The sequence below is a fragment of the Pipistrellus kuhlii genome, unplaced genomic scaffold (assembly GCF_014108245.1).
Source record: "Pipistrellus kuhlii isolate mPipKuh1 unplaced genomic scaffold, mPipKuh1.p scaffold_m20_p_6, whole genome shotgun sequence".
Taxonomy (NCBI): domain Eukaryota; kingdom Metazoa; phylum Chordata; class Mammalia; order Chiroptera; family Vespertilionidae; genus Pipistrellus; species Pipistrellus kuhlii.
This window is the reverse complement of record NW_023425562.1, coordinates 24,133,075-24,155,658: the sequence shown is the minus strand read 5'-3', so window position 1 is coordinate 24,155,658 and position 22,584 is coordinate 24,133,075. Positions and strand designations below refer to the sequence as shown.

The 22,584-nt window shown below is 47.4% G+C and overlaps 1 protein-coding gene and 1 long non-coding RNA gene across 3 annotated transcripts; both read left to right on the top strand.

The window, feature by feature from the left end:
- The first annotated feature begins 214 nt into the window (after nt 1-214).
- Nucleotides 215-22,383, top strand: RAB43 (RAB43, member RAS oncogene family). Of its 2 annotated transcripts, none has more exons than XM_036417962.2 (3): nt 215-639; nt 18,639-18,816; nt 21,334-22,383. In XM_036417962.2, the coding sequence occupies exons 1-3, from the start codon at nt 442-444 to the stop codon at nt 21,582-21,584; spliced, it is 627 nt and encodes a 208-aa protein (XP_036273855.1). In that variant the 5' UTR covers nt 215-441; the 3' UTR covers nt 21,585-22,383. The 2 variants fall into 2 exon arrangements, with proteins under 2 accessions (XP_036273855.1, XP_036273854.1); XM_036417961.2 differs by having other exon boundaries at nt 221-639; nt 18,633-18,816.
- LOC123651486 lies at nt 3,188-4,591 on the top strand. Its single transcript, XR_006740245.1, has 2 exons — nt 3,188-3,771; nt 4,003-4,591. It is a non-coding gene; the product is annotated as an uncharacterized LOC123651486 (long non-coding RNA).
- Nucleotides 22,384-22,584: the final 201 nt, after the last annotated feature.

Below are 22,584 nucleotides of genomic sequence, written 5' to 3'. Positions count from 1 at the left end.
AAAAAAATATGGGTGATGCTGAGCTAGGTGTTGAGGGCGGAGTCTTGCTGCGGAGGAGCTGAGGGCGGAGCCTGACAAGGCGCTCAGGGTGGTGCCAGCACAAGTTGTGGGCGGAGCCTAGCAGGGGAGGAGCTATGGGCGGAGCCTGACGGGGGAGGAGCTGAGGGCCGACCTGAGGGCCGGACTGGCCTGGCGCGCAACCGTGGGCCAGCGGCGCGCTCCGCAGATTCCGGATTAGGAGAGTTGGGGCGGAGCCGGGCTGGCGGGCTTCGGGCTGGCCGGGGCGGGGCGGAGGGCCGGCCCGGGCGGACCGGGGCCGGTGAACGGCGGCGCCCCAGCTTCAGGTGTTGGGGTGGCTCCACGTCTCCCGGCGCCTGTGGCTTCCGTGAACCCAGGCCGCCCCCAGCGTCCGGAGCGCCGGCCCTCGGCTCCCGCGAAGCCATGGCAGGGCCGGGCCCGGGGGACCCCGACGAGCAGTACGATTTCCTGTTCAAACTGGTGCTGGTGGGCGACGCGAGCGTGGGCAAGACGTGCGTGGTGCAGCGCTTCAAGACCGGCGCCTTCTCGGAGCGCCAGAGCAGCACCATCGGCGTGGACTTCACCATGAAGACGTTGGAGATCCAGGGCAAGCGGGTCAAGGTGGGAGGCCCGGCCTGGGGTCCCCGCGCCGGGGGCCCTCTGCGGCCACCGCGCAGCCCCGGCTCCGACGTGCACCGGGTGGGCCCGTGCCCCTGGAGGGTGCCCCTCGGCGGGGGCGGGGAGCGTTCTGTCCCCGCAGCCCCTGGCGTCCGGGACAGTTCTGAGGTGCCTGGCAAACCCCTTTCGCTTTTCCTTTCCCCCCTCCTGTTGGGGCAGGCCTGGGCCTTGGGGTCCAAGCCAGGTACGGTCCACACAGCGCCTGCCTTGGGGTGTGTGTGAGTCTGGGGGTGTCTGGGGGTCGTGGGGAGAAGACTGCCCTGGCGAACTCACACCCTCGACTTTGCTCCGAAGTGATTGGGAGGCAGCTGAGCGCCTCGGTGCCGGGGGCTGATGGACGCCGGGCCGGCCGGACTCGTCCCTGCGGGTGGGAGCCCGAGCGCGGCCTGGGGGGGAGGACCCTCCGCGGCGGGCGGCGAGCAGGAAGCAGTTGCTGGTGGGGCCGGAGGGCCCAAACTTTTGGTCAGAGTTTCCGGCCTGGCCACGCCCCTCAGGCTCTTTGTGGACTCGCTGGTGGAACTTTACCCGTCCGAGGCCAGCGCGGCCCCCTCCCCCCGCCGGGGTTGTACAGAAACCGAAAATTTCGCAGACACCGGAAGGTAGGGCAGAGGACCAGCCTTTGGCAACGAACGACTCGGAATAGAAACAGCAGGATGTAGTTGCCACAGTGTCCTGGCAGTTGTTTGATAAATAATATTTGTGATTATGAATCAGAATTTCTTAACCTGGTGTCAGTCCTCTCTTAACAGAGTCGGAGACCAGGACAAAGCATTGTTCTTTCTTGCTCAGGAACTTTACTTAGCTTCGCTGGACAGAAATCCTTTTCCTTCTTTCACGGTGTTGAGTTCACATGATCTCTAGGACAACATTTTATTTTTATTTTTATTTTCTTTAACTTGTGATTATCTTTTACTTTATTAATTTTAGAGGAAGAGGGGAAAAGAGACAGAGAAACATTGATTTGGTGTTCCACTGAACTTTGCATTCATTGGTTGATTCTTTAAAAAAAATATATTCATATTGATTTCAGAGAGGGAAGGAGAGGGAGGGAGAGATAGAAACATCAATGATGAGAGAGAATCTTTGATCGGTTGCATGCCCCACACGGGGATGGTGCCCACAACCCAGGCATGCGCCCTGACAGGGAACTGAACCATGACCTCCTGGTACATAGGTCAGCGTTCAACCACTGGAGCCTGCTGAGCTCCAGGACAACTCTTAAGAGCACTGGGCAGGGGCAGTACAGGGCAAGTGTTTTTGAGAAGTTGAGCCAGGGTATTGGAGTTGTTGAGTCCTGATGCTGTAGGGGCTGTGCCGCCTTGGTCAGCTGTAGCTTGCTCATGGTTGCCTTTGGCCCAGATACTTAGCTCTTTGTTCCTGCAAAAGTTGGATAATTTCTCAGTGTTGCCTCCCTCCTGCTCCTTCAAGGACAAAAAGTAAGCCAATAGTTTTTACATGACCCTGGTGCATCTAGAGTAGATGAGACAGTGGAAGCAGAAACTACCTGCCTGAAGGTTTTTTTCCTCACCTGAGGACATGTTCTCTGATTTTTAGAAAAAGGGAGGGAGGGAGGGAGGGAGGGAGGGAGGGAGAGAGAGAGAAAGAGAGAGAGAGAGAGAGAGAGAGAGAGAGAGAGAGAGAGAGAGAGAGAGGAACATCGATGTGAGAGAGAAACATTGATTTGTCTCCTGTAAGTGTGTAAGTGCCCAGACCTGGGATTGAACCCACAACCTAGATATGTGCCCTGACTGAGAATTGAACTGGCGACCTTTTGAGGTGCAGGACCGAGGCTCCAACCACTGGAGCCATATCAGCCAGGCCTGAAGATTTTTTATTTATTTCTAAATACATATTTAAAAAATATTTTTATTGATTTTAAAGAGGAAAGGGAGGGAGAGAGAGAGAAACACCAATGTTGAAGTCTGCTGCCTCCCACTCGCCCCCTGCTGGTGACTGAGCCTGCAACCCAGGCATGTGCCCTGACGGGGAATCGTGACCTCCTGGTTTATAGGTTGATGCTCAACACTGAGCCACACCCGTCAGGCTGAGGGTTTTTTGTTTGTTTTATTTTGTTTTAAATAGTCTTTTGGGTTTCTGTGTGGTTTTGGTCTCCTTGGAACAGAAGGGGGGAAAAAAGCAAGGTGTGGCAGGCAGCACTGAGTCATTATTTGGGACCACCCCTTTTAGAGCAGGTGGCCAGGAAAGGGCTGTGGGATGGGTGGAATATATCCATGGGCAAGTTTGTGCCCTGTGACCAGAAGCCACAGGGAAAGCTGAGTATTAAAATACAGGCTTGGCTGAAACCGGTTTGGCTCAGTGGATAGAGCATCGGCCTGTGGACTGAAGGGCCCCAGGTTCGATTCCGGTCAAGGGCATGTACCATGGTTGCGGGCACATCCCCAGTAGGGGGTGTGCAGGAGGCAGCTAATCGATGTCTCTTTCTCATCGATGTTTCTAACTCTCTATCCCTCTCCCTTCCTCTCTGTAAAAAAATCAATAAAATATATTTTTAAAAAAATACAGGCTTGATCAGCAGTGGCGCGCTCTCAAGCTGTAAGCCCGCTCCGACTGCACTGTTTGTGGTGGCCTGTGCTGAAGGTGGTCAAGGAGGGCGCAGGGTGTTCCTGTTTACCCGGCGAGATAACAGCCTGTGCCCCTTTGGAGCGGGCTGTCCCGTGTACAGAGCACAGGTTATGCAACGCAGAGCCCGCAGTTCGTTCTTTCTTTTTCTCAGGGTCACCTCCAGAGTTTTCTTAGGAAGCAGCCAGGTGGGACGCAGGATAGGACAGCAGTGTAGAATTATCGCCCTTCTTGAGAGTTTGTTTGCCAGCTGTTTTATAGAGGTGCTCTCACTACTAACCCCTGTCACGCAGGACACACCTGCACCAGAGCGCACTGCTAGTGAGTGATAGAAGTTGGAATTTTTCTTTCAGTTTTTCTGATTCCAAAGCATTGAGATCTTTCTCCTCCTCCTTAGAAGTGGGAAAGCCTGTGGCAGTTTTTACCTCATTTTGCAGTCAGAGACATCTGAGGCCTGGTGCACGGAGGAGGCTCTGAATTAAAGCTGAGTGGGTGGTCCTAACCGGTTTGGTTCAGGAGACAGAGGGTCGGCCTGCGGACTCAAGGGCCCAGGTTCGATTCCGGTCAAGGGCATGTACCTTGGTTGTGGGCACATCCCCAGTAGGGGGTGTGCAGGAGGCAGCTCATTGGTGTTTCTTTCTCATTGATGTTTCTAACTCTCTCTCCCTGTCTCTTTCTCTCTGTAAAAAGTCACTAAAATATGTTTAAAAAAATAATCAAGCTGAGTGGGTGAGGGACAGTCTCTCAAGTCAGGCGATCTGGGCTCTACTGACTCATCAGGAACAGGTCATCTTTCCTCTCAAAGACTGTTTTCTCATCTGTAAAATAGCTGTGAGGTGTCTTCCAGCAATGTAACTAAAAACAGGGTTATTGAGGTTTAATTTACATACAGTTAACTTCACCCACTTTTAGGGGTATAGTTCTGTGAACTTTGACAAACATACAGTCCTGTAACCACAGCCACAATCAGGGTCTAGAACACTTCCATCAATCCAGAAAGTTCCCTTGTATCCTTTTGTGTTACTGTCTCCCTTCACCCCAGCCCTGGCAAACACTGATCTGTTTTCTGCCCCTATCGTTTCATCAGTGGGATTTTAACTGGAACTTTTGATGAACAGAAGCATGTCCACATCAGGGATTTAGTTTTAGAACCTTTCCAGGTTCTGTCCGGTGTCCAACAAGCATCTGGTGTGATCTCCTGAACTCCCTTTTCCTGAAATGCTGGCTTTTGCTCGATTTAATTTTAAGGAACCTTAGAGATAGATCACCTGTTGGTTTTCCAGCTCCTCTGAGCTCCAGTGCCTGGGGATATGGTGGGGTGAAGGGGGAAGGTCAGGAGACCACTGGTTCAGAAGAGCCTTAATGAGCTTCTCCCACAGCCAGAACAACACTAATTTTAGTTAGTTTTGTATTGAGGTCCCACTTGTTTTCATTTGACTAAAAAGTTCTGTTAGCCCTCGCTGGTCTGGCTCAGTGGATAGAGCGTCGGCCTGTGGACTGAAGGGTCCCAGGTTTGACTCCAGCCAAGGGCACATGTCTGGGTTGGGGGCTCGATCCCTAGTAAGGGGCGTGCAGGAGGCAGCCGATCAATGATTCCCTCTCATCATCGGTGTTTCTATCTCTCTCCCTCTCCCTTCCTCTTTGAAATCAACAAAAATATATTTTTTAAAAAGTTCTGCTAAAAAAGTATCATAAATAAAACCAAGGAGCCCGAGCTAGTTTGGCTCAGTGTACAGAGCATCAGCTTGTGGGCCGAAGGGCCGGGTCTCGGGTTCAAATTCGGTCAAGGGCACATACCTCAGTTGCAGGCTCCTCCCCAGCCAAGGCCTGGTCGAGGCACATGCAGGAGGCAACCAATTGATGTGTATATCTCACATCGATATTTCTGTCTTTCCCTCTCTCTTCCACTCTCTAAAATCAATGAAAAAATATCCTTGGGTGATTATTAAAAAACAACGCCCACCAAGGAATCACAAATATAAGGAATTATTTTATTGCCGTTGTTACTATTTTTCTCCATAGATTAGACAAATTATTTTTAATTTTTAAATTAAAATATTTTTCAATTATAGTTTACATTCAATATTATTTTGAATTAGTTTCAGGTGTACAGTATTGTGTACCTGAAACTAAATTTAGACAATCATAAATTTTACAAAGTGTTCCCTGCAATATTTCCAGCACTTACCTGGCCCCATATCTAATTATTACAGTATTATTGACTATATTCTCTGTGCTGTACTATACATCCCATGATTGTTTTTGTAACTGCCAATTTGTATTTCTTAATCCCTTCACATTTTTTACCCAGTTCCCCAATCCCCATCCCTTCTGTCAACCACCAGTCTATTCTCTATATCTATGAGTCTGTTTCTATTTTGTTTGTTTGTTTGTTTGTTTGTTTGTTTATATTGTTCTTTAGATTTCACATGTAAGTGAAATCATATAGTGTTTGTCTTTCTCTGACTTATTTCACTGAGCAGAATATTCTCTTGGTCCACTCATGCTTAGACACATTATTTCTTAACCTGCCCCTCTCCCACACCTCACTCCTCCCCAGCCTGTCTGTCCCCTAGGAAATTTCAGTTGGATCTAAATCCTTAAAACATTCTGACTGTTCCTCTACTCTCCCTTATCTGGGACAACACAAAGGCCTGTTATGTAAACTTGTTTTTGCAGATTACTTGGGATGCAGGCCTCAGGTTTACACAGAGAGGTTAACCTTGTAAAATTATACACCGTTTACTTAGCTCCGGCAGGTTCCCGCTCCCCTTTTTGGGGACTGGATCTCTCATTCCCCGAGGTAAAGTCTCACCCCGGGGCTGGGGTCTCCAGATTTCAGGACCTTCAGCCTTGACTAAAGCTTCCCTTGGCCCTACAATCATTGTCTTGTGGCACTTCCAAAAGAGAAGGTAAGGGTAGGTAAGAAGAACCAGCTTCTTTTTAAAGATTGCATCCATAGTCTTTCCAGTCAAGGATCTGGCTTTGCTCATTGCTATTCCTATTTAAATAAAATTGATTTGACTCTTTCAGTTTTGATCAGAGATAGCCAAAGGACCATTAGATAAGAAAGAAGTTCTAGGTCATATTGCTTGTCTGAAGAAATCTGGTCTTAAAAAAAAAAAAAAAAAAAAAAAAAAAAAATATATATATATATATATATATATATATATATATATATATATATATATATATATATATTGATTTTAGAGAGAGAAAAAGGGAGAGGGAGAGAGAAACATTGATGTGAGAAAACTTCAAACATCAACTGGCTGCCTCTCCTCTCCTCTACTCCCCATGGATCAAGCCCCCAACCTGGGCCTGTCCTGACTGGGAATCGAACTGGCAACCTCTTGGTGCATGGGTTGATGCTCAACCACTGAGCCATACCGGCTGGGCTGAAGAAATCTATCTTTCTTTCTTTCTTTCTTTCTTTCTTTCTTTCTTTCTTTCTCTCTCTCTCTCTCTCTCTTTCTTTCTCTTTCTTTCTTTCTTTCTTTCTTTCTTTCTAAAAAAATATATATTTTATTGATTTTTTTCAGAGATGAATGGAGAGGGAGAGAGAGTTGGAAACATCAATCAGCTGCCCCTGCACACCCCCTACTGGGGATGTGCCTGCAACCAAGGTACATGTCCTTGACCCGAATCGAACCTGGGACCCTTCAGTCCATGGGCCGACGCTCTATCCACTGAGCCAAACCAGTTAGGGTGAAACCTGTTCTTGATACCAGTGGCAACATCCTCACTGCAAAATAAGCCTTGTCGCTCAAGTTTTCCGAAAGTCCTGAGGCAGCATGTGAAGTGGAAAGAGGACGGGTGTTAGAGCCCAACAACATCAGGTTAAAGTTTTGGCTTTGTCAGATAGGCCCGTGGGCACCTGATGTCACTGCTTTTAATCTGCTTCACCTGCACACCCCTAACTTTAAGGACCTGGTTGGTGTATAGCAAACCATGAGCAGATGGGAACTGATGGTGTGGAAATCACCCGACAGAGACAGTGGCATGGGAAGACAGGAAGTGTGGGGTTTCCCATGTTACTTCACTGATCTCTTACTATATCGGTCAAATGAAGAAAAGAATCCTTGTCTTACCTATCCATATAGGGTTTTCTGTGTAAGAAAAAGCAAGGGCCTGGCCCTTGCAACGGATGTGGGCAGAGATTCCACAAGTCACAGAAGCTTTTAGCACCTTGAGACATATGTCAGGTAGATCTTTCAGTGGCAATGAGTCCGTGGTTTATTTATCCATACTGTAAGTATCTGTTCTTTCTCAGGCATTGCTATAAGCACTGAGGAGGAAAAAAGGGAATTAAGAGACAGTTCTTGTTCTTTAGGAGCTAACATCTGGTTGGCGAACATCTGTGGAAACCAGTACCTAGCATGTACTGGTGTTAATGCTGTTTCTGTAGAGACTGTGATTTCTGAACCAAGAATTGGAAGACTTGGCCTGACAAGTACATATGTGTTTGTTGTGGTGACAGCAGGACTGAAGTTTTAAAATTAGTACTGTTCCTCAAAGCAGGATTCTGTGGTTGTCATAGGGATGTGTGTTGAGTGCTGCAGGGGCACAGAGGAGGCAGCAATCTGCTTGTCCCAGGGTTACAGAGGTAGTGACGTTGAGTTGGGCCCCGAAAGATAAGTGAGAGTTTCCCAACAGGGACAGTCAGAAAGGACTTTGCTACCCAGGTCACGTACGTACAAACTATGGAAATGTGAAAGTGGAAGTTTGTGTTCAAATTGAGTGTAGTTGGAGTGTGGGGGTAGTGAGACTATGGATGGAGTCAGGACCAGCCTTCTGATCATGCTAGAAGGTATGTTGACTGTCCTAAGGGAGGACACTGGTAGGGTTTGTCTGGGAAAACCACCGTTTTTTCCTGAGGGTTGACATGGGCCCGAGACATAATCAGCAGTGATTTTAGGGCAGCCAAGGGACCAAGTCTGAGTGAGACTCCCAGCATGGCCCACGCGCCATTAATTCAAGTAGTAGGGCCTAGGAGGCAGTTTGAGGGAAGGCAAAGTTCACTTTGGGACATAAGGCATCTGAGCCCTCTGTAAGCCAGGCCCTTGTTTATGAGAAGTTTTGGGAAAAAAGGAGGAAGTTGGGTTTCAGGGAATTATTGCAGAGGCTGTGAGGGCTCCATAGCACCATTTCTCAAGTAATCAGAATTTGTAGCTGAGCTGAAAATGATTTATGCAGTTGCTGTGCACACAGAATAGAGCATGGGGTTACACAGAGCTCTTCATTTTTTTTAAAATTAAATTCATTGGGGGTGGGGGGGGGGCCCAGCCAATGTGGCTCAGTGGTTGAGCATTGACCTACGAACCCAGGAGGTTATGGTCGATTTCTGGACAGGGCATATGCCTGGGTTGCGGGCTTGATTTCCAGTGTGGGGTGTGCAGGAGGCAGCCAATCAGTGATTCTCTCTCATCATTGATGTTTCTTGCTCCCTCTCCCTTCCTCTCTGAAATCAATAAATACATTTTAAAAAATTTATTGCAGAGACAGAGCTCTTTTTATATTACTTTCCTGTGACTCCTCATCTAAAAAGTAATTAGACTTACCTTTAGGGCTGTTTTGAGTATAAAACGGGCCAATAGCTGTGAAGCACTAATAGTGCTGGTGCCTGAAGGTTCTCAAAGCATGTTAGAACCCTCTTCACCCTGTGCTCCCACTGGCCCTGCAAGATGAAGCTGGTCACTGCTCTTCCCCAGTTACTGGCAAGGAAACCCAGACTCTAAGAAGCTACTACCATCTTGATCACTTGACTGTGGAGTAGGTCAGGATTCCTGATTTCTTTCATTCAAACTGCAGATGGCTCCACCAAGGAGAGCTGCATTGTGACAGAGGACAAAGAAAGTAGTCCTTCATGCGGGGATTTGAGTGAGCCATGTTTAGGGGCTTGAGGAATTTATGCTTAGGAGCCCATCCCCAGCCGTCCTGCTGACTGCAGAGAAGCTGGCTGTGTTAGGTTCACATTGTTTACTCCTCCCTGAATTGCTAGCTCAGCATTCTCACTTCTCTCTTCACTTGGTCTCTGTCCAGCTCCCTGTCTGTCTTCATTCCACCAATAGACCGGAGGTTTTGCAGCGTCTACTATCGTCCTATTGGTGCACTCATGTCTCTGGCTGTGACTTGTTTGTGAGCCTGGGCCAACCTCTTCTCTTCCCTTGGAGGACCGAGGCAGGGGAGTGACAACAGTGTTGGCTGGAGGAGTGGCCCACAAACCACCCACTGGTTCGACTCACTATCTCCCAAGATACCATGAAAAATAGCTCAGGAACTTGTATTTGGGTCACTCTGACCAGCTTTTAGAGTTTTGCCCTGAGCACTAATTTTACCAAAATCCTTTTCTACTGTGAAGAGGCAAGGAACTTTCCACTGCCTGATTTGTCACGCAGGAGAAAAGCTATTCAAATAAAATCCTCTTGTGTTTCCCTTCGGCGGGACAGTGCTGGACACAGTTTTTGGAAACTTAATCACATGTGCTTTTTGTTTGTTTGTTTGTTTGTTTGCAAGAATAGAGTTTATAAGGTAAACAAATAGCAAAAGTACAGCCTTGGCTTCCACTAACCCCACAGTCTTGGTGCGGGAAGGTCATTTTCCAGCAGTGAGTTGGAAAAGGCAAGCAATGCAATGTCACCAGTCTCTGTGTTTCAGAGCAAGGTCCTACTGTCAAAAGACTCCCCATACTTCTTCGAAGGCTGTGGTAAGGTTTGCACAGGTGAAGGCCGCAGAAAAGGGGTAGTTGCTGACGGACACTCTTTCTTCTGGGTACTCCACACTGAGCTTGCCAGGGGCAAATGCCCCCACTTCACAAGCAATAGGGTTGCTGCAGGGCACCAACTCCTGCACATTACTAACAACTGGGATGGAAAAAGAAGTACCAGTTTTCATGCATCCAACTGGGAAATGATCTCACACTGGGTTCTTAATTACCTTCAAGAGCTTCTGGGGCCATCAGTTGCTTGAACACTGCATTTGTACGAAAGCTGAACCATGAGGCCACAAAAGCGGTCAAAGGTTCTGGGAATTGGAGTCTGGGGGTGCACTTCAATCAGCACATTCGTCTGTGTATGGATATAACTCTGCAGCAGGACAGCTCAGTTGAGAGGACTGAGGTTTGCAGGGTCTATTATCGTCCTATCGGTGTACCCATGTCTCGGGGTGCATTTTATGTTCCCTGTCTGAGCCCCAAAGACACCTTAGTTTGGGACATTTGGCTTAAATGACTAACATACTTTTTGGTGAGGGCTGTTATAGAGTCAAGAATTAAGGGGTATGGGAGCATGACGGAAAGAATGAATTCTGCTAGGATAGGACCCAGGCCTGTGTGTCTGGGAAAGCTCTACTGACCACATGACTTTTTAAAAATATATATATTTTATTGATTTTTTACAGAAAGGAAGGGAGAAGGATAGAGAGATAGAAACAATGATGAATCAGCTGCCTCCTCCACACTCCCCACTGAGAATGTGCCTGCAACCAAGGTACAAGCCCTTGACCGGAATCGATCCTGGGGCCCTTCAGTCCGCAGGCTGACGCTCTTTCCAAACTGGGTAGGGCCTGACCACATGACTTTTGAACTGGGGTCCTAAGGGTTTGATAGGAGTTCACCAAAAGATCAAGATGAATGCAGTCTATTCTAGAAAAAAGTCAATGATAATACCCCATCATTGGTGTGGGGACTCAGAGGGACACTGTACACTGGGAGTTGTTAGGTGTGGAACTTAGAAGAAAAAATAAACCTTATGGAGACTGAGGCAGCAATTGGTGGGCTGTAGCCTGCTCGCCACCAAGACAAAAGAAGGATGGAAACAAGGGCTCTTGCTGTCTTGAAATCCCCACCCCATCCTCCCCATTTGAAACTTACCTGACTATCCCCTGCTGAGTGTGAGGCCAGCGTTCCTATCTTCTGAGCTGACACCCTCTGGGAGCCATTTCCATCCTACCTGGATCTCACTTCAACCCTTTTTGCCCAGCAGATTCTTCTGGACTTCACTCCACATATCAGCAGCCAAGGCAGTTTCCCCTAAAGAGAAAGCGTGGCAGGGAGAGAAGCTGGAGGTGTGCCAGGTGGGGGTGAGACAGTTAAGGAGTGAGGGCGCAGGTACAGTTCACAGTACAAAGTCCCTGTCTGTTTGTCAGATGAGAGTACAGGAGAGTGCTTCTGGGGGTTGGGGGTAACTGGGGTTCTAAATGAGGGCCCAGAGTCCAGCTACCAGATGGAGAACAGGCAGCGCAGGGTAAGAGGCTTGTAAGGGCAGAAACAGTACTCCTCCATCCACCACATGCTTACGGAGCGCCTTCTTCCTGCCACTGTGCTGGGTGCTGGACACATGGAGAAAGCCAAGCAGACACAAGTCTCCCAGCAAGCTTCTCTTCCCTTTCATTTATCTGAAACTATCCTTATTTAACCCTCATTTCTGAGAGATTTTCTTTTTTCCTGGATAGACTTTGGTGCTGAAAGTTTTTTCTTTAGGTTTCTTTTTTTTCCTTTTCAACACTTCTCAGCACTGTCTTCTGGAATTCATTATTTCTGATGAGAAGTCACTTGTCATTTTTGTTGTTCCTTTGTGTCTTTTTATTTCTCCCAACTGATTTAAGAATTTCTTTTTTACTTTTGGTTTTTGTCAGTTTGGCTATGGTCTCCCCTGATATATTTTGTATTTCTTCTGCTTGGGGTTTGCCAAGGTTTTTGTTTTATAATTAAGTTAGTAGTTTCATCAAATTTGCAATTTTAGTCATTAGTTCAGCTACATTCTCAATATTTTCTACTTCTGGGACTGCAATTATGTGAATATGAGACTGATATTGTCCCACAGATCCCTGTTCATTTTTTTTTTAATATTTATTTTTCCCCTTTATTGTTCAGATTGAATATTTCTATTGATTTTTCTTCAAATTCACTGGTTCTTCTTCTTCTTCTTCTTCTTCTTCTTCTTCTTCTTCTTCTTCTTTTTGCATTTTCATGAAGCTGTTAACATGTTAACATTATTGAATGAATATTCCACTTATTGTACTTGTAAGTTCTAGAACCTTGAGTCTCTTTAAATATCTTTAAAAATTATTTTCATTTTTTTGCTGAAATCCCCTATTTACTCACTTATTATGATCATATTTGCTCTAATCCTTTGACCATATCTTCCTTTAGTTTTTAAAAAATTATATTTACAATAACTGTTTCAAAGTATTTATCTATAATATTAAATTTATAAATGGGCCATTTTGGCATAATTTTTAAATTTTTAATCCTCACCCAAGGACATGTTTAGAGAGAGGGAGGGTGGAATGGAGAGAGAGAAAGAAACATCATTGTGCTGAAACCGGTTTGGCTCAGTGATAGAGCCTCGGTCTGCGGACTAAAGGGTCCCAGGTTCAATTCCGGTCAGGGGCATGTACGTTGTGGTTGCGGGCTCATCCCCGGTAGGGGGTGTGCAAGAGGCAGCTGGTCGATGTTTCTCTCTCATTGACGTTTCTAGCTCTCTATCTCTCTCCCTTCCTCTCTGTAAAAAATAAATAAAATATATTATAAAAAAAAAAGAAACATTGTGAGAGAAACATTGATTGAAATATCGATTGGTTGCTTTCCTCACATGTCCTGATCAGGGATCAAACCCAAAACCCAGGTATGTGCCCTGACTGGGAATTGAACCAGCAACCTTTCAGTGCACAGGGTGACACTCAACCAAGTGAGCCACTCTGTCTGGGCAAATTTTTTTACTGGCATTTAAATTTTGTTTTTCAATTAGAGTTGACATTCAGTATTATTTTATATTAGTTTCAGGTGTACTGCATAGCAATTAGACAATCATATTTACAAAGTGTTCCCCCAATAATTGAAGTTACTCACCTGGCACCATGCATAGTTATTAAAATATTATTGACTATATTTCCTATGCTGAACTTTACATTCCCTATGACTGTTTTGTAACTACCAGTTTGTACTTCCATCACTCTATTCTCTATCTATGAGTCTGTTTCTGTTTTATTTTATTCTTTAGATTCTACATATAAGTGAAATAATACAGTATTTGCTTTTCTCTGTCTAACTTATTTCACTTAGCGTAACTCCCTATACATTCACCATGCTGTCACAAGTGATAAGATTTCATTCTTTTTTATGATGGAGTAACATTCCATTGTATATATGTACCACATCTTCTTTATACACTCATCTATTGATGGGCATTTGGGTTGCTTCCATATCTTGGGTATTGTAAATAACACTGCAGTGAATATAAGGGTGCATATATCTTTTAGAATTAATATTTTGGGTTTCTTTGGGTATATACCCAGAAGTGGAATTGCTGGGTCATAAGGCAGTTCCATTTTTAATTTTTTGAGGTAACTCTAATACCTCTTCCCACTGTGGCTGCCCCACTCTGCATTCCCATCAACAGTGCACCTTTTCTCCACATCCTCTCCAGCACTTGTTTGTTGATTTATTGATGATAGCTTTTCTGACAGGTGTGAGGTGATATCTCATTGTTGTTTTAATTTGCATTTCTCTGATGATTAGTGATGTTGAACATTTTTTTATGTCTATTGGCCATTTGTACATTTTCTTTGGAGAAGTGTCTACTCAGGTTCTCTGCTTATTTTTTTTTTCCTCCCTTGAGCCATAAAATGTTATTGACAGGTCAGAGGAAGAGCCAGGGGTAAGGCACCCTCCCTTCCAGAGCATCCCTCTGCTGGAAGCAGGAAGTCCAGGAGGCTGCGGGACTCAGGCAGCCTTGGTGATGGGCAGGTTGGTGATAGGATCCTGGCCCTGAAACAGGCTGCGGTAGGTGGCAATCGCCTGCTCCAGCTAGGTCTTGATGTCAAGAGCTGCTGTTACTCCAGGTTTTGATGCTTAGTGCCAGCACAAATGTCACTCGGCTGGGCTTGGATACCCTGTTAAGCACCTGGATCTGTCAGCTGGGCTCTAAAGCAAACCTGGTTTCAGCCAGCATGCCTTCTAGGGTGGCTTTTATGCTGAGCTGAACTGAAGCTTGATCTCCAGACCGGTTGGTGACCTCTGTCTTGCTAATCAGTTTTTTCTTTAAGAGAGAGAGGACGAGAGAGAGAGAGAGAGAAACATGAGTTTGTTGTTTCACTTGTTTATGCATTCATTGGTTGCTTCTTGTGTGTGCCCTGACCAGAGATCGAACTGCAGCCTTGGTGTATCCTGTCAATGCTCTAACCAACTGAGCTACCCGGCCAGGGCCGTCTTGCTAATGGGCTAAATTGGCAGTTACTCTGTGTGGCCAGCGACCTCCTGGTTCAGCTCCTCAGTCTAGCTGGTGAACCAGGTCAGCATCCTTCTAGTTCTTCTCATATCACTCAGGATTTAGCAGGTCAGCGCTGGAGCGGAATCCACCTCCACACTGACCTTGTCACCGTCTGGCCCTTTAGGGCACTGATTTCCTTCTCATGGTTCTTCAGGTAGGCCAGCTCTTCCTCAGGCCTTCAATCTGCATCTCCAGATCTGCTCCTACCAGGGTCAGCTCCTCCAGCTCTTTGCACAGGCCATTCATGTCAGCTCCATGCTCATGCGTAGGGCCTGCTCTGCCTTGAACTTGGTTGGAGGTCACCCGCAGCCAGATGGCGCTGTTAATCTGTAGACAGTCTTGGAGTTCTCAGTGGTGGCACCAAGAATCTTGTCTCGAAGATCATCAGCTGTCTGGTAGTAGTGGCTGAAGTCACGGGCACCCTGGGCATCTGCTTCTGGTGCCAGTCATGATCTTCACCTCCAGGTCACCTGTTGGCCTCCTCCAGAGCACATACCTTCTCCAGGTGTGAGGCACTGAGGTATTGAGGTTCTGCATGGTCACTGTCTCGTTGCCCACCAGAAGCCCGTGGACCCAGCCAAGGTGCCCACATAGCCACCTCTGTAGCCCCCAGAGGAGGGTGAGGACACAAAGCAGACAGAGGACATCGACACACCACAGTCCTCAGAGTCCCATGAATGGTGGTATGTGGTAGGCGGGTCTTGCTCTGAAGTGCAAGATGCCTGCCCATGCCCTGGAAGGATAAGGAGGCCCACACTGGCAATGCAACTATAGGAAGTCATAGTGAAAGGAGACTCCGTGACACTCATCAGAGGAGTGGAGAGGCTATTGCCTCTCTCTACTTATTTTTAATTTGGGTTGGTTGTGTGTGTTTTTTTGGTTTGTTTTTGTTTTTAAAAATATATATGGCCCTAGTCGGTTTGGCTCAGTGGATAGAGTGTCAGCTTGTGGACTGAAGGGTCCCAGTTTTTTTTTTTTTTTTTTTTTTTTTTTTTTTTTTTTTTCCAGTTTTGATTCTGGTCAAGGACACATGACCAGGTTGCGGGCTCAATCCTGAATAGGGGACATGCAGGAGGCAGCCAATCAATGATTCTCTCTCATCATTAATGTTTCTCTCTCCCTCTTCCTTCCTCTCTGCAATTAAAATATTATATATATATTTTTTTTTCTTTTTTCTTTTTCCCCCCCTAGCTGGTTTGGCTCAGTGGATAGAGCGTCAGCCTGTGGACTGAAGAGTCCCAGGTGTGATTCCGGTCAAGGGCGCATGCCTGGGTTGCGGGCTCCTCCCTGGCCCGAGCAGGAATGTAATTGTTAATTACATTACCGGTCGATCACTTTGAACCTGTGCATGTTTGTTTTTATGTTTTGTTAGTGTTCGAGGATGTTTGTTTTGCCTCTAACCTGACAGAACTTAGCCTCCAAACCTGAGAATTACATTGGGTCTTGGTTTTAGGCTTTGTTGGGGCAGGTTTATGAAGGCCTTCCTCCAGCCATGGTTTTCACTCATAGCATACAGCCTTCCTGATGTTTCAGCTTCATACCTGGGTCATTAACAAGGTGCTAAAGAGGCACTTTGATGTGTCTGGGTGGGCACTTCAGCATCCCCTAGCACTGCTCAACCTCTGTTTCTGTGTTTGGTCTATCATCCACCCCATTGGAGCCACTCTGGTAAGATTCTGGTGGTCTGATCCTGTGCATGGAGTCCTCAGGTGAGGACTCACTGGGAACTCCCCACATAGACTTTGGGCTCTCACACCCCCTGCATTGCCCCATCCTTCACATCTAGAGATGCTGACCTTTGCCTCCTGGCTCAGTGGGACCACCATGCTCTGCTTGGATTCTACCCCACTGTCCTGTGGTTAGGAAACCGCCCTGGGTAAAGAGTTTTGGTGATCATGAGGTACATCTCATGAGTTTTGCTTCCTTCAGAGTTACAGTTTTGTGCTGCTTGTTGTTTACTTCCTAAAAATGGCAGGCTCCCTGTTTTCCTCAGTCTAATGGTGGTTTGTGGAGGGAAGGTCTGTCTGCTACTGATTACTGTGCCAGAGCTGGAAGTTGTCCTGAGCTCTGGGCCTGCTCTGGATGGGTTAACACCCAAATTCCCTGCTTGGCTGTTGTCTTAGGATCTCACTTAGGGATTCTTTTTGCTTCTCTTTTGAGTTGAATTCTCTGTTTTCTGAAGCCCACATTTTCTTAATTTTGATTGGTTTCTTTAGGTCAAGGAACCTTCAGTAGTTTCCTGATAAAGAGTGGTAGGAAGGTACACATGCTTACATGCCTGAAAATGCCTTTATTAAACCATCACACTTGACTGATCGTTGATTGAGTAGAGAATTCGAGGTTGGAAATAATTTTCCCTCATAATTTCAGGCATTGTTTGATTGAATATCTAATACCATGTGAACTTGAAACCTGTTTTTTCTTTTTCTGTTTTTATTCTGGAAGTTTTTCTTTCCTATTGTTCTGGAATTCTCAGTCATGTGTTTTGTGTGGGTCTGTTTTCCTTCATTGTGTGTGTGCTTAGTGGACCTTTTCTATCAGTTCTGGGGCATTTTCTTGACGTATTTCTTTGATTTTACGTCCCCTGAACCCCGAACCTATTACTATCACATATTGTACCTCCTAGGCTGGTTCTACAATTTCCTTTTCTATCTTTTCCATCTCTTTGTATTTTTTCTTTACTATGGAGGGATTTCTTCAACTTTTCTCTCCCAACTCTTACGTTGTATTACTCATTTATGTCATATAGTTAATTTTCAAGAGTTCTTTTTTTATTTCTGAATGTTCCCTCTACTTAAAGTGTTTATTGTTTCACAGATCTTTCCAATCTCTGAAACTCTTGATGATTGCTTTTGAGGTTTTTGCTTTTTGCATAATTTCTGTTTCCTCCAAGTTGCTCTTTTCCATGTTTGTTCAGATTCTGTCTGAGGTGTTATGTGCTCTCCTCTGGGCTGTGGAGATGAGTGTTGGTCACTTGGATCCCAGGTTTGTGTAGTGTCAGTGTTTGCTTCACCCCATGCATGAGCCAGCAGACGGCATGAGCTGTGGGGTCTGGAGCCTGGTTTCCTGTAGCCTCTTAGAGCTGAAGAGTAAAGAGGAATCCTCGGGACTGGGGGATTTTATGTGGCCAGAGGTTAACTCTCAGACTTTTCTTGGTGGGGCCAGGGAAAAGGTTGTCACCTCCATAATGAGAGGGTCTTTATCCCTGCCCCCAGGAATTGCCTGAGACCTCTGAGTTCTGTCCCACTCCGGACAGACCAGAGGGCCTCTGACACCTTGAGAACTAGAGAGAGAGGCACTGACAGTCCTTGCGCCAGCAAAGGAGGATGGATGGACCTGCAGCCCGGTGTGGACCAAAGGCTGTGTTCATCCTCAGAGAGCCCCAAGAACCTGTGATTTCAGGAGTGGAGAAGGCAATCCCTGAGCTGAGAGCCCTGGTATCTGCCCACAGTCTCTCTCCACCCAGAGTGGGAGGCCTCCTCGTCTGGGAACAGTATAGGGCCCCGTCTGCCTGCTCTGTCTTGTGTCTGTCTTGCCAGACTGCTGCCTCTATAGCAATCTAGGGAAGCTCCTGCCACACACAGGCACCTCTCCTGCGTGGCCAGTGGTCAGTGCCCAGGGAGGGCTGGGTATTGGGCTCTAATGAGCGTTGTTAAGTGAAGACATGGCAGGAAAAGATGCCAAGGTTTTTGCTTTTGGTCAAGATGGGTCAGTTGCTGGTAAAGGCCCCAGGACGGGCTCTGCACACTGCTTCCCCTAAGCCCTCATTGGCATAGCCCAGGCCTCCCTTACCACAAGTAGTGAGCATATTCCTGGGTATTCCTGTGTCAGATAGAGAACCCTAGTTCTGGGGGAGCCTTACACAGTGCAGGGCACTGAGTTGCTTTCTAACTGCTCAGAAGGGCCTCTCTCTCTCTCTCTCTCTCTCTCTCTCTCTCTCTCTCTCTCTCTCTCTCTCTCTCTCTCTCTCTCTCTCTCTCGGCTGGCGGCCTACCAATGGAACCGGTGCTTTTGGCATGGGTGTGTGGGGTTGCCCTCCTGTCCCGGCCATGCCATCCGGTTCATGGGATGCTGCTGTTTCTTTAGCTGCAGATCTGGGACACTGCCGGCCAGGAGCGCTTCCGCACCATCACCCAGAGCTACTACCGCAGCGCTAACGGGGCCATTCTTGCTTACGACATCACCAAGAGGAGCTCCTTTCTGTCAGTGCCTCATTGGATCGAGGATGTGAGGAAGTACGCTGGCTCCAATATCGTGCAGCTGCTGATCGGTGAGCTGGGAGGGATGAAGTCGGGGCTGGCAGAGTTCCTTGGGGCCACAGATCCCGTCTGTCTCAGTTTCTCCTTTAAAAAAAATTTTTTTTTATTGATTTCAGAGAGAAAGGGAAGGGAGAGGGTGGGATAGAAACATCAATGGTGAGAAAGAATCGTTGATTGGCTGCTTTCTGCACACCCCCCTATGCGGGAGCAACCCAGCATGTGCCCTAACTGGAATCCAACCTTGACTTCGTGGTTCATAAGTTGATGCTCAACCATTGAGCCTCTCTCTCTCTCTTTCTCTCCCTCTCTCTCTCTCTCTCTCTCTCTCTCTCTCTCTCTCTCTCTCTCTCTAATCCTCACCCAAGGATATTTTTTCATCGATCTTTTGGAGAGAGGGAAGTACAGACCGAAACATCAATGTGAGAGAAACACATCAATTAGTTGCTTCCTGCAAGTGCCCTGACCAGGGCCCAGGCTGGGAAGGAGCCTGCAACCAAGGCATGTCCTTAACTGGAATCGAATCCAGGACTCTTTGGTCTGCAGACCAACACTATCCACTGAGCCAAACCGGCTAAGGCTTCTCTCTCCTTTTTAAACAAAAGCAAGCCGGAGCGCAGAGAGGGGCTGCGCTTACCCAGGCAGGAATGGAGCCAGAACTTGACATTCTGATTCTACTAGTCACTTGTAAAGTTATATTTAAAATTGGAATTGGGAAAGAAAGGAAGCTAAGATTTGATTTGCAGTATGCTCTATCTGCACAGTGGTATACTGGTTAAGCCTTCACACGTGTCTTTGGATTTAATTCCCATTATCTGGCTACTCCTTATTTGACAGGGCGTGGGCATGAGGCTCAGAAGTGAAATAATTTCTCAGTTCACACAGTCTGTGAGCATGCCCACATGAAGTTTGAGTTTGGTTCTACTAACCATAATTCAGCAGAGTAGGGCTACTCAAATATTCCCATGCCTGCAAAGCCGTGAAGCGCAGACGCTGGCACCACTTCCAGAGCATTCAGTTCTGGAGGTCTGGATGAGGCCCAGGAACGTGCATTTCTAACAGGTTCCCAGGTGACATCTGGGACATACCTGTTGCCGGCTCAGGGCCCCACTTTTGAGAACTATGTTGCAGAGATGCGGATACCTCCATTTTCTCTCCTGCACAAACTTCCCAGGCTGGGCTCAGGCAGCTTTGGACCACCTGTGTGACCCCTGGGTCCTCACTCAGCAGTCAGACGGATTTTTCTGAGATGAGGCTGTGAGGTGGGCCCTGGATGTCGCTCCGGCTGGGGAGGGTGGCTTGTGCCCACAGAGCCTGCTTGCCTGGACGGTGAGAAGGGCCAGCAGAGCTCGTCTGCCTGGGCAGTAATGGAGCTCTCCCTACCCAGCCTTCCACGTCCCTCTTATCCAGGACATTAGAAATGAGACATTTTATTGTCAAGTACTTTACACAAACAGAAATAACCTAGTGTAACGAACCTTCGGTACCCATCACCCAACTTCAGCAACTCCTGTCACACTTCACCTCCACCTGCGTCTCCTCCCTCCCTTGTATTATTTTTCAAGCAATTCCTAAACACTTAAAAATATATGACAACAGTACCATTTTCCCATCTAAAACTGTTGACATTTCCTGAATAAAATCAAATAGCTGACCTGTGTTCAGATTTATAATTACTCATAAACAACATATGCTTTTTTCTTTTTGAAATTAGGATCAGTTTCACACATTGAAATTGGTTGCTATATCATTTAAGGTTACCAAAGAAATTTCAGGTATTTATAGACATTTATCTTTTTTTTTGTCCTCCCTATAATCACATTATAAAGGTCAACCTCTTAAAAATTTGAAAAATTGGGTCAAGGAGTAGGTAGCCAGATGATTTAGAATGTAATGAGACATCTCACACCTGCAGGAGAAGCCAAAGATGTTCTCTCAGGTAAAGTGGTAGTCTGTGTTCTTAGTAGTAGAAAAATAGGAGAGAATAAATAATAAGCATAATAACAGAATTTTAGCAAAAAAAACCAAACAAACAAAAAACCAGCCAAACCCCAAAACACCTAAAAAACAACAACACACAAAAAGAGCAGTGCCAGATTTATGGAGTACCTGCCAGATGCCAGTTGTTTTCATATTTGTTGTATCATTTAATCCCTGCTCTGCTGGGGTGGCATCATTGATGGGGAAATTGAGGCTTCCTCAGTGATCGGAAGCTGAAGTTTCTACCCAGATTCTTCTAGCTTTAAAGTATGGTATTCGTTTACCTAAATGTTACTGCTTCTATTTCTTATAAAGAGTCAAAATATACAACCCCCTGGCAAAGGTTAAAAACGAAGAGTGGGGTAGACTGAAGGATAGGATACCAACTTTAAAATGAAAGTTTGGTGGTGGTTTTAAAGATCACCGTGCACAACTAGTAGTTGTCAGAGGGCATCGGGTGGGATTGGCTTGTTGGTTTGGCCCTGCCAGCTAGGACAGGGCTTCCCGGCACCAGCTGACCTCACCGCGTGGCTCCTGGCCTTTCCCCGCAGGGAACAAGTCGGACCTGGGCGAGCTCCGGGAGGTCCCTCTGGCCGAAGCGCAGAGCCTGGTGGAGCACTATGACATCCTGTGTGCCATTGAGACGTCTGCCAAGGACTCGAGCAATGTGGAGGAAGCCTTCGTGAGGATGGCCACAGAGCTGGTCATGAGGCACGGGGGCCCTCTGCTCAGTGAGAAGAGCACTGACCACATCCAACTGGATAGCAAGGACATTGGAGAAAGCTGGGGCTGCGGGTGCTGACGGGGGTGCAGGGCAGGCAGGCAGGGGCCTCCCTTCTCCTTGCTCTGGTCTGCCACACCCAGCCCTCCAGAGCTGGCCCTCTGGGGCACAGTGATTCTAGAGCAGCTGGATAAAGCCCTGCAATCACCCATCCCACGCCTGGATGCTTGATGGGAAAGCTCCCCGAGGAATGAAGAAGCAGGGTTCCTCCCACAGGAGCCTGTGGCCGCAGGCAGGTGGGGGCCCGCCCTGCCAGTCAGCGGCTGTGCCCTTCATGCTCTTACATTTCAGGACCGGCCCGAGTTCAGTGCGGACCACAGCTGGAGAGGGGCCTGGGCTGCGCCTCCCCTGCTTCGTACAAACGAGTTCTGACCATTTCACACCTGTGTCTGCGGCAGCCGTAGCAGCAGGTGGCTGCCTCCCAGGACTGTGACTGGGCACAGGGCCTCCATAGGTAGCTGCGGAGAGCAGAGCAACCAGCCCAATGGGTGGTTTCTGAGCACAGCCCGGGGGAGCCCTCTCTCCTTGCGGGCCAGGAGCCTTCTTCACTGCCAGCTCTAAGCTCACAGCACCATGGGGCCCAACTTGCTGCCTTAGCAAGACCTTCCAAGTTTCCATGTAGCTTCTAGTTTTCATTCTCAAAAGTGTAGGGTCATGGCCCACAGCCGAGCAGGGACTGTCTGCTGGCTTGGGGCACAAAGTTTTGTCACTCAGGTTGCAAAAACAGCTCATTCTTCAGTTCTGGGGCCTCAGAAGCTTGGGGGCTGGGGAATGAGATAGGAATGTGGGCATTTAAGAGAAAAGTAAAACCTTGCATCCTGGAGGCTCAGGTCTGAGAAATCTTTCCTGCCACGTTGAGAGCACCAGCTCTCGGCCTCTCCCGGTCTAAGTCTGGGCCCGGCATTTCACCCCCCCGCCCTCCCTCCCCCTCCCCCCCGCCCCCGCACCCCAAGTCCCCCTGCCCTCAGTCAGCTCCGCATGCACAGGTGCTGAGGTAAGAAGGCAGAGTGGAGCTGAGGTC